This window comes from Spermophilus citellus (assembly GCF_964194105.1).
Source record: "Spermophilus citellus genome assembly, chromosome: 5".
NCBI classification, from domain to species: domain Eukaryota; kingdom Metazoa; phylum Chordata; class Mammalia; order Rodentia; family Sciuridae; genus Spermophilus; species Spermophilus citellus.
The window spans coordinates 171266791-171287251 of NC_138186.1; the positions used below are offsets into that span (position 1 = coordinate 171266791).

The 20461-nt window shown below is 36.0% G+C and overlaps 1 protein-coding gene across 1 annotated transcript in view; it reads right to left on the minus strand.

The window, feature by feature from the left end:
* Nucleotides 1–20461, minus strand: part of PDE10A (phosphodiesterase 10A) — a 276543-nt gene that overhangs the window by 83022 nt on the left and 173060 nt on the right. Inside the window, exons 3-4 of the mRNA XM_081296321.1 lie at nt 11012–11132; nt 9481–9530 (exon numbers count right to left, since the gene is read on the minus strand). Of these exons, the coding sequence (XP_081152447.1) occupies nt 9481–9530; nt 11012–11132 (171 nt within the window). The remainder of the gene's footprint in view (nt 1–9480; nt 9531–11011; nt 11133–20461) is intronic.

Here is a 20461-nt window from a genome sequence, read left to right on the forward strand (position 1 = left end):
AACTCTTTTTTGGGGTATCTTTCAATCACAGGAGAATGAGCCCTATAGACCTGAGCTCTTTGGCTAAGTCAGTAGGGAACAGGAAAGCAAAATTTAGAATTAACCCTGGCAGCTTTAAATGAAGTACCATTAAAAAGGACCAGTGCATAAATTCAAAATACTTATATTCACAAGAATTAGGACTGTGCTTAAAGAGTACTTGCTATTAAATACAATGCATGTGAAAAATATATATTTAAACGGGTCTTCTAAATAGAATTAAACTTTAGGTATTTAAGAACAAGGTATACTCTTAGATATCAAAAATCTAAAGAGATGATACAGTTTTACCTTATTCATTTTTTAAAAGACTAGTAATCAGTGCCACTGTTTTTAAAGTTAATATAATTCCATTATACACCAATATATGTGTGGCAAAGAAGAAGTGAGACTATGATTAGATTTCTGTTTATCATTGGCCAAATACAAGCCAGGTATATTCTTACAAGTGAGAGGAGGATAGAAAAAGGATTCAGGAGCAGGAAGAAGAAATGGTTGCAAGAAAAAACTACAAGGCTGTATGTGGTGTGGTAGCATCAGGGTTACTACTCACTCCAAAGATGCTAAGGTTAACCTGGAAAAAAAAAAAAAAAAACAGTATTGCCAATATTTTCTCAAACTGCGAGAAAGTTAGTTATGAGAAGGATGCTGAGCAACTGTTCCTTTTCTCTACCAAATACAAAATTGCAGGAAATGCACTTTATTGAACCGAGGGGTTCAGATAACTCTTAATGAAGAATGTCCTATGAATACTAATGGAAAACACGATCTGCAGAAAGCTTCCAACAGTAGCTGTGGTTTTGATTTTTGGTTCTTTCAGTCATAGTGTGGGCTCTGTTTGTTGAAGACATGTAACACACATCACTTTTGGATGACTCAGCCTTCAGTCTTTAAGTTCAAATTTAGCTGTATATTCAAGTTATACTCAGCTACATAATTCAAAAATGGTAGAATATATTATACGTTCCTAAAATTATTAAATAAGCATTTATTTAATATTATAATACACTTTCTGCCTCTACGTAGGCTTTCTATAGGAAGCACAAGAAATAGATAAGCAAAAACTGTACTGCAGGGTATGTGGGAAGCCATTTCATAGATTTTTAGGCTTGCTGGAAATGAAAGGTTGAAAAATCTTTCAGTTCTGTCCTATACCTGCATCTTCTCCATGCAGATAACAAATTATCAAAAAGTAAACAATTCTACTTGTATTGCTAATAAGTTCATGATTTCTGTTCTGTTCGTATATTTATAAAACAGAAATGTTTCCAATGAAGATCTGAGAGGCACTATTAACAGAATATTGAAAACACTGCAATTTAAATGTCAAAATCTCTGGCAGAAGGGAAAATGAGGGGCAGCCTAGGAACACACACCTGGCTCTGGTGCATTTCCATACCTACACACTCTCTCTTTGTATTAGTGGCTCCCTACTCTTTTTTCTTTCTTTCTTTAGTTCACTTCACCTGTTCAACATCTCCTGTCAGTTCTGATTGAGGATTATTCACTGGTTAGAATTACATGTTTTGGCACAATACAACCTTTATGGTTTTTGTAGTTGAAAGAAATTATAGGTAGTTACTATAGCAAATAAAAAATACCAATAATGAACCTCTAAATAAGGGCTGACTATTACACATATTCAGGGTTGGGAAAAAGCTGATTAAATCTATCCTTATTTATTTCACAGAAATTGTCCAATGGAAAGCCACATATTGAACAGTTGCCTTTTCCCACTGATAAACTGGAGCATTTGACATACACTGAATCTTCACAAACACGTGGGTTTGTTTTGAAGTCTCAATTCTCTATCACTAGAGAATTTCATTTGTGTAACACACTGTTTAAATTACTATAACTTAAAAGTAAATTTTGTGATTTGGCAAGGCAAATCTCACCTTAGTTCTTAATATTTCAAAATAATCATAATTTACAAGATATATTTTGCATTTTTCATTGGTGAAGGGTCTGCATTAATAATGACTGTAAATAAATTCTTAAAAAATTTCACAAAGGAGATGTGGAGTTCACTTTTCAAAATCAGTCAAAATAATTTTTGAATAAGGATTTGAATGGGATATTCAGATCAAAAAGATAACAAAAAAATGTTATACTCATTATTTTCATAGGAGGATAAATGAAAACATCACCAAACAACATTTTGTAATATGGTAAAACTCTCATGTACATATATGTTCATAATGTCCAATTTATCTATAAGATCCGTTTTTAAATGAAATGGGAAAATCTGATGTTTCACCTGATAAACATATGCTGGCATCTTTTTTTCCATACACAATTCAAAGATCACTTCACAAAATTTCATTTTACTTCCACTCCTGACCAGTTAAATTTTAGAAATATTATTTTAAGAAGAAAAAAAATATATATATATATATATATATATATATATATATATATCTTACTGTTATTTTCCCTAATAGACACTAGATGGCACTGGATAGTAAACAAATGTAGATTCTGTGCCTATGACTGACTGTGAGCAACTCCTCCCCCACTCTTATCTGGTCTTGAAATATGGACAGCTAATTTTGCACAGTTCTTAAAAATAGACCTGCTAGAGTTTATTATGTAGTTGAAAAAAAATCACACAATTACTATAAGCTACCAGCTCTAAGTACAAAGAATGCAATATTTTCAGGCAACTTTTTAAAATTGTTACAGATAAATTTGGATTCCTTTGCTCTCCTTTTTTTGTTGTTTTTTGGTTTTTGTTTTTCTAATTTGTATCCCAAAAACTAATTGAAATGTATTCTTCCCAGTCTGGGAGTAATAATAATAAAGTAATATAAAAGTGAAAAAGTCTATGCACTTAGAAGAGGTATGTATTGGAGTAGAAAGAGCACATCTGGTCTTTGTGAAAAGCACAGAAACTTTGGAATAGAGCCTCTGGAATCACACTCCAGAAAAGACTTCAGGTTTTGACTAGGAGCTGTATGAACCTGGACAGTCACTTAACCGTACTAGATACCTTGGTTAACTCATTAGTAAAACGAAAAAATGTGATTATTTTCAAGTGTCTCTTTTAGCTTAATAGTCTATGAATCTAGGGGTTTTACAGGCATCTAATTGTTCACGTTCACAAATTTTTAAAGAATAACAACTGTTAAACTAAGCTAAATAATAAACCCTATAAATTAGGTAGAGGTTACTTAAAAATAATCAATATATGAAAAACTTTCAGTGGCCTTTTAAATTGAAATTTTTAAGAGTTCACACAGTTTATGGCTTTTGTAAGCAACTCATGGATAACACAAGAGAAAGTATACTGATGATATAAAGCATGCTATATATCATATATGGAATATATGATATTGGACTGTGTGATTAGTATAAATAAATGAAAATATTAAAACTGAAGCAAAAATTTAATTATAGAAAATTATTTTTGTTCAAAACATATCTCAAGGATACCTCGTTTATGTCAAACACTGTTATGTGTCCAAATACAAAATAATATTGTTTCTTTGAATAGCTCCAGATTTCTCAAATACTTTCTTTTGCCCTCTTCTTATCTACTATGTGAAAGGTCTTCAGATACACACTCAGTCTGTTTTTACATGATACAACCCCTTCAAATTCAAGACCCCAGTGCACCCACCATGAACTGCTCACTGTTAGCATGTAGGACCATGTACTGGGAAACTGCTGGTTTCTTTCTCTCCCATACTGGTTATACATTTTGGGGCAGAGCAGTGAGTTTTTATTTATATTTATATGCTCAGCAGTTTAGCACAGTTTTTTTTTTTTTTTTTGTACTTAGCAGTTGTTTAAAATGATTTGTTGAACAAACAGCATCCTTGATATAACACTGAAGCAATAGAGAATATTAAGGTTTGTCAAGTTTAAGAATCTGCCAAGCTCACAGTTTTAAAATGGTGAATACATTCCCAAATCCAGAACCAAAAGTGATTGCTTCATGGGAAGCAATCCTTCTCTGTACAGGTTTTGAAACAGTGTGGTGTGCACAAGCATTCCAGAGGGCTACTTGGCAACACGAGGGCAGTGTGGGTTCAGGAACTGAGAACGTCTGGTTTGCCAGGGTCACCCTGACTTGGCACAGGGCTGCACCGTAGCTGCTGCTCAAACAGAGCCCATATCATAAATGTCCTACTGGTCTTAGAAAGGTGATGTTATAACACTGTTTTCACCTTATTCCTCAGGCACTAGATTATTAAGGTTTACACTGTTATTTAAAACAGATGGGGCAATTTATATGTTCCCTGAGAACTGTCCTATATTTTTACATTTATTGGTGGAAATATCTCCTAAAAATTAATCATTTTCACTATATCTATTGTTTTACTCTTTTTAATAAACATATAATCATGCCTTCTCTCTTTTAGTTAACAGTTTGTCTATGTTATCTAAGATATTTGGGCTTATCTAGATTTTATTTTTTTCTCTCCAAGGTTAAATGCATAAACTCCAAGAGAGTAGAGATTCTTTAGTGCCTAGAATAGTGCCTTCCGTGTGGAGGCCCCCTATAATGTATTGACATAATCAATCAACTTATTTTTGTTCTCTTATTTATTAATATTTCAAATATACATACAAAATGCTTAACAGCTTAAGTATACATATATTTTCCATTGTGAACAATTTATTCAGAGATTTCAAAATATCATAATTGATTTTATCAAATATTACTCTCTAAATATTCAATTAAATATATTTGGCACTTTTATTTGCACAAGGAGTTACTTAGTATATTGTTTAATTTCCAAAATTGCTTTTCCTTTGTTTTTAGCTATGTGGAAATCCTAAGAACTCTTAAATAGAATAAGTGCATCAGAGTTCGGGGACAAGTCCAGAAAAGACCAAGTTGGCAAATTCTATAATACCATACTATTTACCATATATGCTATTTTAATAAACCTAAGCGATGATATTAGTAACCTCCTTCTCATCTTATTTGTCATCTGTCAGAAACTAAAAATACTATTGTATTTCCATCCATTTTTCTTGGTTTGTTTTCTTGGATTGTTCTGCTTCATAAATTTTAATCCATAAAATATCTAGGGCACAAATTTCATTACAGCTCTACCTTCATTGTATGATAAACCTTTAACACATAGAAGAGATCTTCTTCTCTAAGTTAATGCTCGAGTTTAATACTGTCACTGGCCTCTGCTTTTCTTGTACCTGTGTTTTCCTGTAGTAGAAGATAGTTTTGTTTCCTTCGGGTACTAGTGATTGAATCCAGGGACCCACTGATCTACAATCCCAGCCCTTTTTATTTTTATTCTGAGACAGAGTCTTGCTAAGTTGCTTAGGGTCTAACTAAATTGCTGAGATTGGCTTTAAACTTGAGGTCCTCCTGCCTCAGCCTCCTATGCTGCTGGGATTACAGGCATACACCACCATACCCAGCTTATTTTGTTTTCAATCCTAAAAGGTTTGGGTGTTTTTTTTAACAGCTGGGTCTAGCTGACTCATGATTTTGTTGTAATTATATAATGAGTTCCACAACTGATGTGGCCTTTTTCATTGTATTGGTGGAATTTTGACTATTTACATATTATTGAAATTATATTTTATTATATCAATTTAAAAATTATTTGACTCATTTATGAAAAAAAATTAAAACTCTTGTAAGTGCAAGAATTTTACAATTCTTCGAATCTTGTTCTTAACTACTGGTATTTGTTAACACAGACTAAAATCATAACATCAACATATTAGGTTTACTATAATTTGGTAAAAACCTAAAATTTTTTATTTGAAATGTGGGTTAAGACAGATTTTCTAGTAGTAATTTAAAATCCAGAGGACATTTTTAAAAGATTAATAATGATCTATAATGTTGCCTTTCATGTAAAAAAAAAGTGTAAAAAATGTATACTTATCAGCTCACTCATGCAAAAAAAAAAAAGTCTATATATTTATTTAATATGGTTAACCTGCACTTTAGAAGTATATCAACTTCTATTCCAAGCAATATGGATTAATGACCCTCTTGAAAAAAATAAATTTTAAAATTACTTAGAGGCTAGATAAAATGCATTTTAGAAATACTTTAAAATATCCCTAATCTGAGGCATATGAAAGGAATCCACAAAATTCTAAAAGCAAGTAAATAAAAGAACTTTATAAGGTAGCCAAACCTTGAGGCTGGTGTTTCTTGATGGTATGAACCAGATCACAGATACACATTGATCCTCCCCACAGAATCTCCCTGGTGGGTAGGAGACAAGAGAGAAACTGGGACCTTTCTATGCAGGAAGTCTCCTCGGAGACACCAGCACAAGACCAGGGAAGGAAAGGGACACCCCCTTAGCTTCAGCAAAGGATAAACACGCTTACCACTGCAAAGCAATGCAAGGAAACAATACGATCTTGATATCAGTACTAGAAGGAAAATAAAAATCTCCTCGGGGAAATTTAAAATTATGCATCATGTTGATTCAAGACTTAAATATATACCACTTTTAATCTGAAAAAAATCTCCACCAGATCATTTAAAATGTTTCTAGATGCTATCTTCAGTGACTAGTAGAAACAAAATGTAGAAACAAATGTATCTAATACTGGAATGAAGCAGAATGGAACTTCAAAGCAAGTATCCATTTAAAAAGCTCAAGGAAGAACGTGATTGGGGGCGGGGGGACTGAGATTGATTGATTAATTACAGGGCTTGGTGGCGCACTGCTCCAGAAACTGAGGCAGGAAGATTGCAAGTTCAAAGCCAGCCTCAGCAACAGCGAGGTGCTAAGCAACTCAATGAGACCTGTCTCTAAATAAAATACAAAATAGGCTGGAGATGTGGCTCAGTGGTTAAGTGCCCCTGAATTCAATCCCTGGCACCAAAAAAAAAAAAAAAAAAAAAGAAAGAAAGAAAGAAAGAAAAAGAAAAAGAAAGAAAAGAAAAGAAAGAGAGAAAAAAAGAAAGAAAAGAAAGTAAAGATAAAGGAATAAAGGGGGTGGGTAGAGATGAGGAGAGAGAGGGAGGGATAGAGAAAGACCATGAAACACATGAGCAAACAACATACCATGCATACAAAGAGAAAGAAATTAAGGCAAAAAACTGTAACTTGGAAGAAATATGACAGAGATACCGTTAATATACTTCAAAAACTAAAATTCCAAGAAGCAGAGGAAAGCTTGAAAATATATCTAGGGAATATAAAAGCTATGATGGGAGAAGTGCAACAAATCACAACAAACACAGTCCCTTTGAGAGTCAGTTTCCAAGACACAATTCGCCCACCAGAGCTCTACTGAAAGCACATCTCAAGAGAGTGCAAGAAGTGAAGATATATTCAGACAGATAGAAGGAAGAGACTTCCTCCCAGCAGACGTCTCTGAGGGGTGTTCTACAGGACCAGCTCCTGATCAAAGAAGGATGGGCTGAGAAGAGAGCTGCCCTGCACCAGCAGGCTCATTTTTATGGCTCTCACCAGTTCTGTGAGGTGAACAAGTAGGGTCTGGAGTTCAAGGTCCAGATTTAGCAAAGAAAAAAAAAAAAACAGATGAGTTTTGTCTCACCTGTCCACCCTGATCTGAAGAAGGGCTGATTCAAGGGAGACAGCATAGGCAGCCCTGCAGGCCATCTCAGAAAGAGTAGTAAGACATGAAGGTCCGTGATGTCAGTGAGTCAATCGTAAAAATAATGGAAAATTGTATGATTTTCTAAGAGGAATTCTTAAATAAGCCAGGCACAGAAAGACAAGGTCTGTATGGTCTCCCGAGGACTCTCCAAGAGCTGACCTCCTAGAAGTTGAGAGCAGAACAGTGGTTCTCAGAGGATGAGAGTGATGCAGGGAGAGGCTGACCAGGGGAACTAAGTGGGACAGGGTAAGATACAGCAGGGTGACTGCAGAGAACGACACATACTCCAAAAGCCAAAAGAAAAGATTTTGAATACTTTCACCAAAAAAGGGTGATAAAGGTTTGAGAAGATAAGATATATTTAACTTGATTTAAACATTACATAATGTATACATGTATTGAAACATCACATGGTACCTCATTAATAGCTTTAGTTTCATGTCTTTATGCACCTGTTAAAATAAATTTAATTTGAATTATAAAAATAAATAAGCCCTCACCAAATTTTTGAAATAAATTTTTAACAGGGAAGAGTAATATCCACTTGTTGCTTTTGTAGGTTAGCCACTTTAAAATACTACTGCTGTCTAAAATACAGGTTAAAGTGATTGGAAGTGGTAGTAAATCTGAGTAATACAATTTAATAAATGTTCTTGTCCACTGCTTCTGTGAAAGGCTCCCAGAGAGGTGCTAGAGGAATGATAACATTGGCTGGCAGAGGTCCTTGCCCTACAGAATCTTTGAATCCTGTAGGATAAAAAGGTTTAGGAAGCTATTATAATACCAGGGGAAACAATGGTTGTGGAATGAAGAACTACAAGTTAATTCAATCAGCCCATACATTTTATGCAATTACTTTCACTCTTTGTATTTTTTAATGTAAATTTTTAAATTTATATATGACAGCAGAACGCATTACAATTCTTATTACACATATAGAGCACAATTTTTCATATCTCTGGTTGTATACATAGTATATTCACTCTTTGTATTATTATATTACTCAAAATTATTATTAGAGATCTTAGTACACTATCTTCTCTACTTCTATATACATGTTACATGTCAATGGTATTTTGATTATTTGAGAATGCAGGTATATTCATTTCAAAAATTCATCCCAAATCTCAAATAGCAGTGCCTACCATATAAGAAATACACAGTAAATGTCCAATAAATTTATAAGTGCATTTTAAACTGAAAACAAAAGCATTATTGACTAAGATTATGCTAAAATGTTAAGTACCTGATTTTAAGGTACTTAAAAATCAAATACCAGTGACTAAACATCTTGAGATGCTTTTGAGAGTGCCTGTGTGAGTCGCATTTGACAGTGGGCTGTTTTCCACCTAAAGAAGAGCAGAGATTCAGAAGAGCCACAGCTGAGACTCACTCCTCAAGGGCTGAATGCCCTGAAGCACAGCCACAGCCACTCAGACCCAGACCAGGAGCTTCTTCCTGTGCTCTTACAGAGCTGTCTTTTACCCCGTAAACACCACACAGACCATGTTCAACTTCTGCTCCCATTTTATTCCACTGTGGACCATGAATGCCAAGGGCACAGGCCCTCTTGTATGGCACCATAGCCCACAATGCTGAAATGACTTTTGTATAAAACACAAATTCTTTACAAGGTCATGCATGATATAGGACACTACAAGGCAAAAATTAATACATAAGTACACTAATTAATTTCAAGATTTTATGAATAATATCATGTCATTCTTGACTGATACTAACCACATTAAGAATTAAAATATGATTGTTTTAATACTTAATTATGACATGTCTGTTGTTTGTAATATAATAGTTTTTAATAAAGAGCTTATGATATCATCTAGAGCACCAAAATTTAATATAGATACTTACATTATTGCACTCTCCAAGGAAATACAGTGCAAATCCATCAGCTTTTGTGGCTGCCAAAGTAATAAAAAAGGAAGAAACTAATCTCAGTGGAAGAATATAACATGTATGAATTCTCTATAGTGTGACTCAGATGTGAGCCTGTTGAGTGGATCTGTTAACATGACCAGTGTCATGCACTGAAGGGACAAAGCCATATATGGCTTCACTCAATAACAGGTTATCTCCACATACTCCTCATCAGTGACTGCAACACTAAGTGACATCTTCAAATGCATACAGCAGGCAACATGTCGTGAAATAATGTACTTTGAACTTTAAATGTTGAACTTTAAATATTCAGAAATTTCCACAGAACACTTTTTATATTCAAAAGTTGTATTTAATTTTTAAAGTATTATAAATACTAATGGTGATAGTCATAATACTGAATTACTGAAATAAGCATCAACCAAAAGGGGTGTACACATCTACATATCCACTGACATGAACATAATAGATCTAAAATTGCTTCATGTCATCTGAAGCAATCACCACAGCAAGGAATAGCATTAAGTCTTTCAGGGACTGCCTAATTCTTTTTTTTTTTTTTTTTTTTTTTGGTTCTGGGGATTGAACTACTCAGGGGCACTCGACCACTGAACCATATCCCAGCTCTATTTTGTATTTTATTTAGAGGCAGGGTCTCACTGAGTTGCTTAGCATTTCACTTTTGCTGAGGCTGTATTTGAACTCACCATCGTGTCTCACCCTCTGGACCTCTGGGATTACAGACATGTGTCACCACACCCATCAGTTCAGGGATGGCCTAAATTTAAACCCTCTATTTAACTCCTTTTTATCTCTGTGTCTTTGGGAAAAACACCTAACTTCTGTCCCATGGCTTCTTCATTAGGAGAATGGGGATAAGAACAGAAATGACCTCATGAGGCGATCATGAGAACCAAAGTTTGTGCATGGAGTCTGCATGGGGAGATGTCTGACACAGGGTTAAGTATGATAAACATTACTATTATTATGTCATCAGCATTCTCACTTCCAAATAAAACTCAAAAGATTCAATTTTCATAGTGGGTATCCTAAAAAGTCATGTCCTAAAAAAAGTGCACCCTTCTAAAATCTTACTTTTCTGATACAACTTCCCCATTCATTCCCAAAGTAAACCACTGACTATCTAGGATATACCCAAATAAATTTAAAATGCTTGTTTCCTTTAAAAATTAGTGGTTTCCTTTATAAATGTGTCACTTAGTTCAATAAACAATACTTTCCAAAGAAAACTTGGTATTAATTAAAATCATAGTATATTTAATTCATGCATCAGGTAGATTCTTATTTGAAATCAGTTGATTTAGGAATTTTTTAGGCTTGATGTTTCATAATAAAATATTTTTATTACTTAGTCTGGTATAAAAGCAAATGAATAACTTTCATCACTCTTTTAGTTATTTTCTGCCAGTTTTGATTATGTAAGAAAAGAATATTTGGTCAAATTTGGTCAAAATTTCCCCAGAGAATATAAAATATTTCTTACCTATTTTGATTATGCTACTCAATTCATAGAGGAGCAACTGGTTGTCTCCTCCTGTGTCCAACCGCTGTTCAATATAGCTGTTCAGTTCATACACAACTCCCTGCATATTTGTATCTTGGTACTTTGAATAAAACATAACAAAAATAAAGGGAATAGTTTAATAAAATAGAATAAAAATCCCTTAGTTTATAAAATATGCAACTAATGCACATACATTAACTTAAAACACTAGCTGTTTGTCACACTTTATAATTATACAGTATGATTTAAATATAATCTATAATATAAAATGAATATTTTCAAATTGTTAAGACTTACTTAGACTCATCTATAAACTGCATCTAAATTACTTACTTATATTAAAATATCCAATGTCAAATTATAACCTCATTTCTGAATATTTATAAATATCAGCAACTTGATTAGTAAAATAATACAATAGTTTGCTCAGCAAGACAGAGTAATATGCTAGGACATCTCTCCACAGGCACTGCACTGGGAGACTCAATGCCCCACCCCTGGCTCCCATCTCTGTGGCTCAGGACAGGAGTGGAAGGTTTGCACTGTGACTGTGGTCACTGCAGCAGCCCACAGCAAAGCCATAGCCCCAAACTGTAGTAGAACTCCAAGGACAACAGCAGGTTACAGGGAAAAGCCAACCTTACCCTGCAGCAAGCTACACTCTTTCTTCTTTAAGATAATGAAAAATACTGTCTTCTCATTCACCTCCTTGATGCTAAGCTTCCCTTACTAAACCCCATTCTCCAAGTAACAAACATTATAAACTTTAAAAATTAAATAAAATTCGGTTACCCTTTGGCTTAAAATACTCCTAGGACTTCCCTTTGCGCTGGAGAGAACAGATGGATTCCTCTCATGATGGACTCCTACACCACAAAATGTGGTCACTGTCTACCTCCAAAGCTTCCTTCTTAACTCCTCATTCTCCTCTCTGCCCTCAGTCTCAGGCGTGGCCACCTCTCTGTTCCTGGAGTATTCAGACGCCTCTCACTCCCAAAGGTCTCCTACTTGCTCACTCCCAAAGGTCTCCTACTTGCTATCACTAGCACCGTGCTCAATACACATCTGTGGAGTGAACCAATAAATAATACTAATCAGTCGATCACCTGACAAGTGACCATGTATTAGAGTAGCCACTCTGTTAGACACTAGAGACCTCACAGAGTGGACAAGACCAAAGTTCTGTCCTCTAGGAGCTTACATTCTAGTAGGAAGAATATCAATAAGTAAATAAAGCAATTTTTATACATATGCACAGTGGAGATGTGGAGTCCAGTATGTTAGCACTAGGCTGGCTGAAATCTGTTCCCCAAGCGGGCTATACTAAATCAACTTGAAATGCCAGAACTGCCCTAAGTTCAAAGACTTAGCAAGATGAGAATAACATTCAACTTACCATTGTCTAGTTACATCCTACAGAAGGCCCTCACTAGAGCTCGGTACACATAAAGAGCCCTATGGTGGGAACCAGGAATGAATGTGGGAACTGCTACCATCCATGCATATTCCCCAAATATACCACGATGGGTTCTTGTTGAGGCAGGGGCTCAGTAGTAGCACTTCATGCCCAGAGACAAGGTGAGATATTGACACACCAGATGGAAACGAACTTGTAATCAAATGCTTTGACCAGGAGAGATCTTCAGTATTAGCTACTTGATCATGGTGTCCCTGAAACTCAACAGGTCACCCAACTAAGGTTTTGGGTTATTTTTGTTTTTTTCCTTTGTCAACCAAGAAAAGTTCTGGCTTAAGTGAAGGAAAATCTAACTTGATGAGCACAAGAGAAAGTCAGAATACCTCAACGAAGTCCCAGAACTGAGTCAATGCAGTTGACTGGAAAGCTTGAATCAAGAAAAGTCCAGTGTGAATCAAACTGGAAAGCTTGAATCAAGAAAGGTCTACTTGAAGAAGCATCTTGATAGATAGCCAAAATGCACAAAGCAGATATTCCTCCTACCTTCCCCAAAGAGACCTGTAACCATCTGCCTGGGTAGTCAGTGGGGGGGGGGGGGAAATCACTGGACGCTGGCTTCATGCTGATACTTAGTCTTGAGACACCCAATGCCACCCACTGTAGTATACCACTCAGAGGGACTTACAGAGATCAGAGGATCAATGGACTTTTAACTTATGTCCATCTCAAAAGTGAGCCCCAATGGTTTCTTATCACCCTGTGATGACCACATTTTGGTAATACACACTGAAGAATCTTGACATAGAAATAGAGTAAAAAAGCGAAATTTATAGAAGTCTGGGATAAAGCTTCCCAAGTATAGAGAAAAACATAAATAAATATGATCAAAAAGCAGCAAAATAGAAACCTTCCAAGCAACTCCAGTGCTTCATAACCAACTTCAGAAGTCAATGCCACCCTACTGGTCTCTCACCTGTGGGTGCCACTCCTTGCATCCCTAAGCCTAGGCCTCTCAGGCTTGTGCACTCTGCTCCCACATCAGGTGCATTTCTCTGCTGTGCTGTGTGCAGCATCCAGAGGTTAGTCTGCCCTCCCTTAGCCTTGTGGATGCTGCCTGCTTTGTTGGACATTATCATGATAAATTACCGGTCCTGGATAAGTTCTGTGATTTTTTATTGCTGAAACTTTATTTTGCTAACAGTTAGCCATAACTTTTCAGTTATTGGCTACCTCTAGACTTTTTCCAGGTCCTTGGCTTGCAGAGATACCAGTGTTATGGCAGACTCTACACCAAAATCACTGGGGATTCTGATGCCTCTATCCAGCACTGTGTGTGGTCCCAAAAGCTCATGGTGCTTCCCCGGACATTCATAAACAAGATCTAAGTTTTGAAAAGTTCCAGATAAAATATTATACTTTAACATAACTCTATTCTCTACTCTCTTTTTTTTTACCACTAATCATAACTACTAGTTCTGTATTTTCCCCTAAAGTTCTTGGAAAGGACTCTTTTGAAGATGAAGCTAACCCAAAGGAAAGCTGAGCCAAGGGACCGAGAAAAAGTCATAATGCCAGACCTCGAACCTCTACATCCAGGCCTGCAGAAGTCTTCACACCTCAAAGTCTATCCCCAGCATTTCTTCTATAGGAACAAACACATTGTCTCAGTGCCTTGATTTGCTTGTCAGGGAAGGGAGCTTTAGCTAGTTTTAAGGTGGGCTATTAATCATTCAGCAAGTGATATACAGGTTGGTCTCTCTCCAAAGTCTGACTAGATGATGATTCTGAGAATAAGCTGTTTAGTAATGTCCTATAAGAGGTGCTGAGATCAATAACCAGCTGTTCTCTAACTCTTTTGGAAATAGGTTCTCACAAACAAATGAGAACAAGAAGACATTCTGGGATACACAAATTTATCATGAGATTTCATTTCATGTTTCTGGGCTTTATGTTTTCTCATCTGTAGAAAAAGAAGGATGAATTACATTATCTTTAAAATCCTTTTCAGTACAAACTTTCTCTGATAATCAATGACCTGGGTTTTAACTTTTTATTTATATTAAGCTTCAAATTCTAATTTTTAACTGATTACAACAGCATAATTATTATAATAGTAAAATATTTTACTAATATTATTATTCTATTGGATAAAATATTAATTCACAAATATTAAAAGGCTAGTGAGTTATTCAAACCATAATATACTGTAATATATGAAAAAATTTTTACATGCAAATGTGCAATGATAAGCATAATTATTGTAATTCATAACATTACTAATGGATATGTTGCTACTCATTAGTAATGTCATGAAAGGGAAGTCTGAGGAAACAGAGATGAATGTGAATCACACACTTCTAAGATTTTCTTACAAAAACCACATGATAGAGCTTACTAAGATAGTAAGCTGAATTAAGTAAACTTTCATTTATGTGTCTTAACTAATTTCAAAAGAATACTGATACTAATTTCAAAAGTATACTGATATATTCTTAACCAACTAATGTTAAGAACTTGTATTTGGATAGCATTTTTACCTTCAAAAAGTTTCTTTCACTATCTTTATTCTCAGAACCCATATAAAGCTTATGCTGGATATAACTGTGACATTCATTACTCAAGATGACATAGAATTCCAAGGGAAAGTATGGTGGCACTATACCATTTCCCAAACCTTAGATCACACTGGACCAAACCATCTTCACACTGATACCATGCAGTACTTGCCTGTTATTTCAACAACTACTGAAAACATAACTTCACAAAGATACATCTCAACTAAAGGGCTATAGCCATCAAAAGTGAACTCCCAACTTTGTAATGCAAAAATAAATAAATAAATAAATATTTTAAAAAAGTGAACTCCCAACTAACGCCAAAACTGTGCACTAGATGTCAAGTGTGACAGACAGATATCATTGCTGCCCAGGAAATTTTAATAAATCCTGGATCATCCCTGTGAATTTGCTGTAGTGCTTTAGGGAACCACATGAGGAACAGTTTGGGAATCAGGAGGATAGTCTTTGTCTTGGCTCAGGAGAAGTAATATGAGATACAATGAAGTATTATTGATCCTTTGTTCAGAAAGAAACTAACAGGTAATTCTAGCAAGGCGAATAAGTGTTCCTAGACTCTTAAAGTCAATTAGGTGTTTAAAAAATATTAAAAGACCACTTAGCCAAAAGAATTTAGAGGCAATTTAAGAATCAAATGATCCCTGTTAGCCCCAGGCACCAAGAGTTCCTGAAGGGCAACAAATACACTAGGAAAAAAAAATGACACAAATCGACAAAGATTAACAGCATAAAAAGGAACTTTGCTTCTCGAATAAACCTTAATATTTGACAAAGATCTTTAGATTTTTCCCTCTCTCTCTCTCTCCCTCCCTCCCTTTCTCTCTCTCATATATATATATATATATATATAATTCTTTTTTGACATAATTCCAATCATAGAATACTGTAAGAATAGTATAAGAAATGTCTGTATATCTTTTACCCAGTGCTATAAACTGAATACTTGTGTCCCCCAACATAAATTCTTATGTTAAAATCCTAAATCCCAATAAGATGACATCAGGAGGTAGAGCACTAGGGAGGATGATTAGGCCATGAGGATGGGATCTCATGAAGGTAAGGCGTGTCCTCATAAAAAACTCTAAAGAGCCCCCTCACCCCTTCCACTACCTGGGAATACAGCAGGAAGACAGATGCACATAAGCCAGGAAGCACACTTACTAGACACTTCAATCTTGGACTTGCAACCTCCAGAAATATAAGTAATACATGTCTACTGTTTATGAGGCATCCAGTCTATGGTATGCTGTTACGGCAGGAAAACAGATTAAGATACCGAGATGCACCAATAGTTTACACGTTTAGGTATCTTATCATTCTCTCTGTACATTCTATGAATAAAGCTTTACTTCTATGTATATATGTACACACCCACAAAACATTAATGAGTATTTTTTAATATCTAAGAGCAATTGTGTGCTCCTATATTCTCGAACACTTCAGTGAATTTCCTAAGCAAAAGAACATTCTCTTACATAGTTGCAATAAAATTATCATGATCAGGAAATTGCTTCCACAATATAACCAAATTGTAAAATCCATTCACATTTGATCCACTGTCTCAATAGTTTCCTTTATAGCTAGCTCTCTCCCTTCTCCCTGGTCTAGGTTCAAATCCCAAACCATTATATTTAGTTTTTAAATCTCCTTAGTATCTCTCAATGTGGAACAGATCCTTGCCTTTTCTTTGTGTTTCTTGATACTTTTGAAAAAACACAGACCAGTTTGAATTTGTCTGATGTTTTCTCAAGATTAGACTGAGGCCTTTCTTTTTTACTTTTTTATTTCCAATAGCAATACAATCAATTGATGAAGTTAGAATTCCATCATCTCTTCTCCATTTATTACTTGCATTCCATTGGGAAGAGAAGCTTTCTATTTTCTTCACTGATTCATTCATATGAATATGAACTCAGAGATTCTTATGTTATTCAGCAACACATTATCTATTAGTATCATCATTTAATTTGATGCTCCATCAGGAACCGCTCAGAGAGAACTCCTGCATCCTTCTGAAACATCCTCATGATTCCCCTTCACCACTGTTTCCTTTCTCATATTTTGCTAGCCCTTCAATCAGTGATTTCTAATGCTCAAAGAGGTTCCAGTTTCTTTTAGTGAGGAATGGAATCTAAACTCCACGAGCTGCATGGGAACCTGCTCACTGTTCTCCACTTAGAAGCTTCTCTCACTTACACACATGCTGCATACATATTAAGGTGCATAATCTAGATACACATACAAGTATACATAAACATGTATATGTGATTTTATGCTCATTTATTCATTTAGATATACACATACTGAAACTAAAAACCATGACCTCAATCTGATCACTCTGAATCCACCATCCATCCACCACATGAGTATTCTAGAATTTCTCATTTCCATATTTGTTATCACCTCACCCAACAGTTAAAAAATCTGGCTAACAATAAATAGCCTTAACATACTTATATAGTTTCTTGAGCCTCAGAAATACACAGAGACAGATTCAGAGTGGCTAAGCCAAACCACTGCAAGGAACAAAACTCACTGGATGTCAATATTTTTCATTTAGATAAAATTAATAAAAATTAACATCATAAGTTTACAAATCGGAAACAAAATTTACCTTATTTGACAAATGGGGAGTCCTTGTAATACATTTCCAATCAAAACAGAACAAACCATCCCTGCATAAAGTCCCTCCACTGCCCTTCCTAGCCAGCCTCTGTCCCCAAGGTAGCCACTCTCTTTGGCTCTTTTCCACTCAGATTGTTAGTCCATTTATAAGATGGTGTGCAAGTGCCAGGAAACAGGTACTTGTTTGAACCTGCTTTATGTGCTGAGCAGGCCATCAGGGAGACCCCTCCACGCGGCTGGGTCTCTGTCCTGTGCTGCTCTCCCCTGCCACAGCCCTCTTTGGCATGAAGACACTGCACACTGCTGGTCTGTCCTGCTGCTGCTGGAGAGTCCAGTAACTATTTCCAGGTTGGGGCTATTGAGTAAAGCTGTGATGAAGTCTTTTGTAAACATAAGTTTCAATTATCTTAGGCAAACACAAGAGTAGAATTTCTGGGTCACAAGGTAAACATAGGTTTACATTTTCTTTGCAAGAAACTGCTAAACTTTTTAATCCAGACTTTTTAAGTATAGAGTCATCAGAATGATTTAGACATTTTATAGCCAAATAAATCATAAATAGGGACCATTTAAGTCACCCAAACATCAAAGGCTGAAAAATCTCTATAAGCATGAACAATCATACAAACAATTTAAGAGATCTGTGAGCTCTGGAGGCTCCGACAGAAGAGCATGGGAACAGTACAGAGGATGACCCTGGCCCTTTCTAAATGCTTTTTAAAAAAGGAGATGATCATCATTATACAAAATACATGTATAAAGATGTGAATTTGGTGTCAACATACCTTATATACAAACAGAGATATGATAAATTGTGCTATAAAGGTGTATTAAGAATTGTAATGCAAAAAGAAAAAATAAGAGAGCTCATGTATAATGGCATAATTTGGTGTGAAAATACTTTATATACAGAGTTACGAAAAATCGTGATGTGAATGGATAATTATGAATGTAATGCTTCCACTATTGTCATGCATGTAAGAAATAATTTTTTTTAAAGGGCTTTAAAATCCTAAATGGCAAACATACGGTCAGTAGATATTCATCCTAAGCCCATTCCAGCATTACAAAGAGAAAAAGAAAGAGCACCTGACCTCAACCATTTTGCAATGTACCTGAGAGCACTTCCTGTGCTCCACACCATATGGAGGAAGTACAGCATGTTTAAAAGAAGCACAGTGCAGAGATTCAAAATAAGTGCCTTAAAGAAAGCTAGAAAAGATGAAGACAACTAGAGGAGAACACAACTAGAGTGAAGACAGAAGAGAAGAAAGCAGAACACTGGACAGGAATGGTCCCAGCTTATTCTCAGGATTTCATACCCAAAGTGGTGGGAGCAAGAGTATAGGCGCTTTACAAACAAGTGAGCAGTGGAAAAACGTCAGCTCAATTCAAGGACACAAATAATAAGAAGTAATATTCCTAAAGAATATTAGCATTTTCAAAGGGCTAGGACGAAAAGGCCAGCAAAATAAGAGGGGCTTTTCAGAAAATAACTTAATTTAGTGAAAAGGGAACCATGAAATAAAATGGTTTTAAATCACTGGTTGATAAAGCAAACACCCATGGCAAGTTTAAATGGTTAGTAGAAAAAGGACTATCAGGGACAGTTGAGTAATGAGAACGTGAAGGATGCCAAAGAGGCAGCCCAAGTCCTTTACCCACAGATGCTTCTCCGCAGCAACATCTGAAGCATTGTTGTATCTATGTGTTACATGGAGTTTAAATCCTTGTTGGGGAAAAACAGATACACAAGGACCCGGACGTCCCGGCACCATGCGGAGGCCTTCCTCCAGCCCTGATTCCAGACTTAGGCTTCCTGAATTAATAAAGCACTGAACTGCTTCTGAACATGTACTTTCTGGAAAATCTTTTTCGTATCTAAAACTTGTCAAAGATTCCAACATGGCGGCGGGCGCGGAGAGATAAAGTCTCTGACCTCTTCAGCTGTGCAGGCATAGGGAGTCGTAAATAACCTAAATCTGTTTGCTCAGGATCACTAGGCAATGCTGAGCTGACGTGGATCTGGGGCGAACAGTCTGGGCCTCTTAGAACACACACTGAGCCCGGATCGGCCGAATTCAAGCTCCCGTTCGCCTGCTTCCCGCAGACAAACAGCTGTGACTCAGCACTAATCCATCCGGCTGAAACAACTGGTCAGCCCTTCTCATCCTACGGAGGTAAATGCCTACCGAGCCTTCATAGGTAGTGGCCACAGGTTTGAAACGGGGCATGGGAGAGACAGTAAGGACCCACCCGTTGCATTGGTCGCCCGGCAAAGGGAAACGAACTGTCGCCATTTGCAAGAGATACCACCATGGCAGAGAACTGACGTCGTCAGACTTCGGCGGAGGAGATAACTTCATTGAAACCTGTGGCTACAGCATCTAATAAATTTATAGGAGTAAACAGTAACTCAGCAGTCAAACAGAACAAGAAGTAACATGAGCAGCTTCAAAAAGCAAGGAAGAAAAGGAGTACAAACAATGCAGGACAGCCTAAATATTCAGGAGGACCTAGAGTCATCAGAAAAATGGTCATATAAAGAACTCAAGGAACACCTTAGACAGATGGAATGGAACCTTAAAGAGGATACAAGACAGCAAATTCAAGCAGCGAAAGAACACATTGAGAATGAATTACATAAACAGATAAAAGAAGTTAAGCATCTTTATCAGGAGATAGAGATTATAAAAAATAATTAAACAATAATTCTAGAAATGAAGGAAACGATAAACCAAATTAAAAACTCAATTGAGAGTATCACTAACAGAGTGGAGCAAGTAGAAGCCAGAACGTCAGATAATGAAG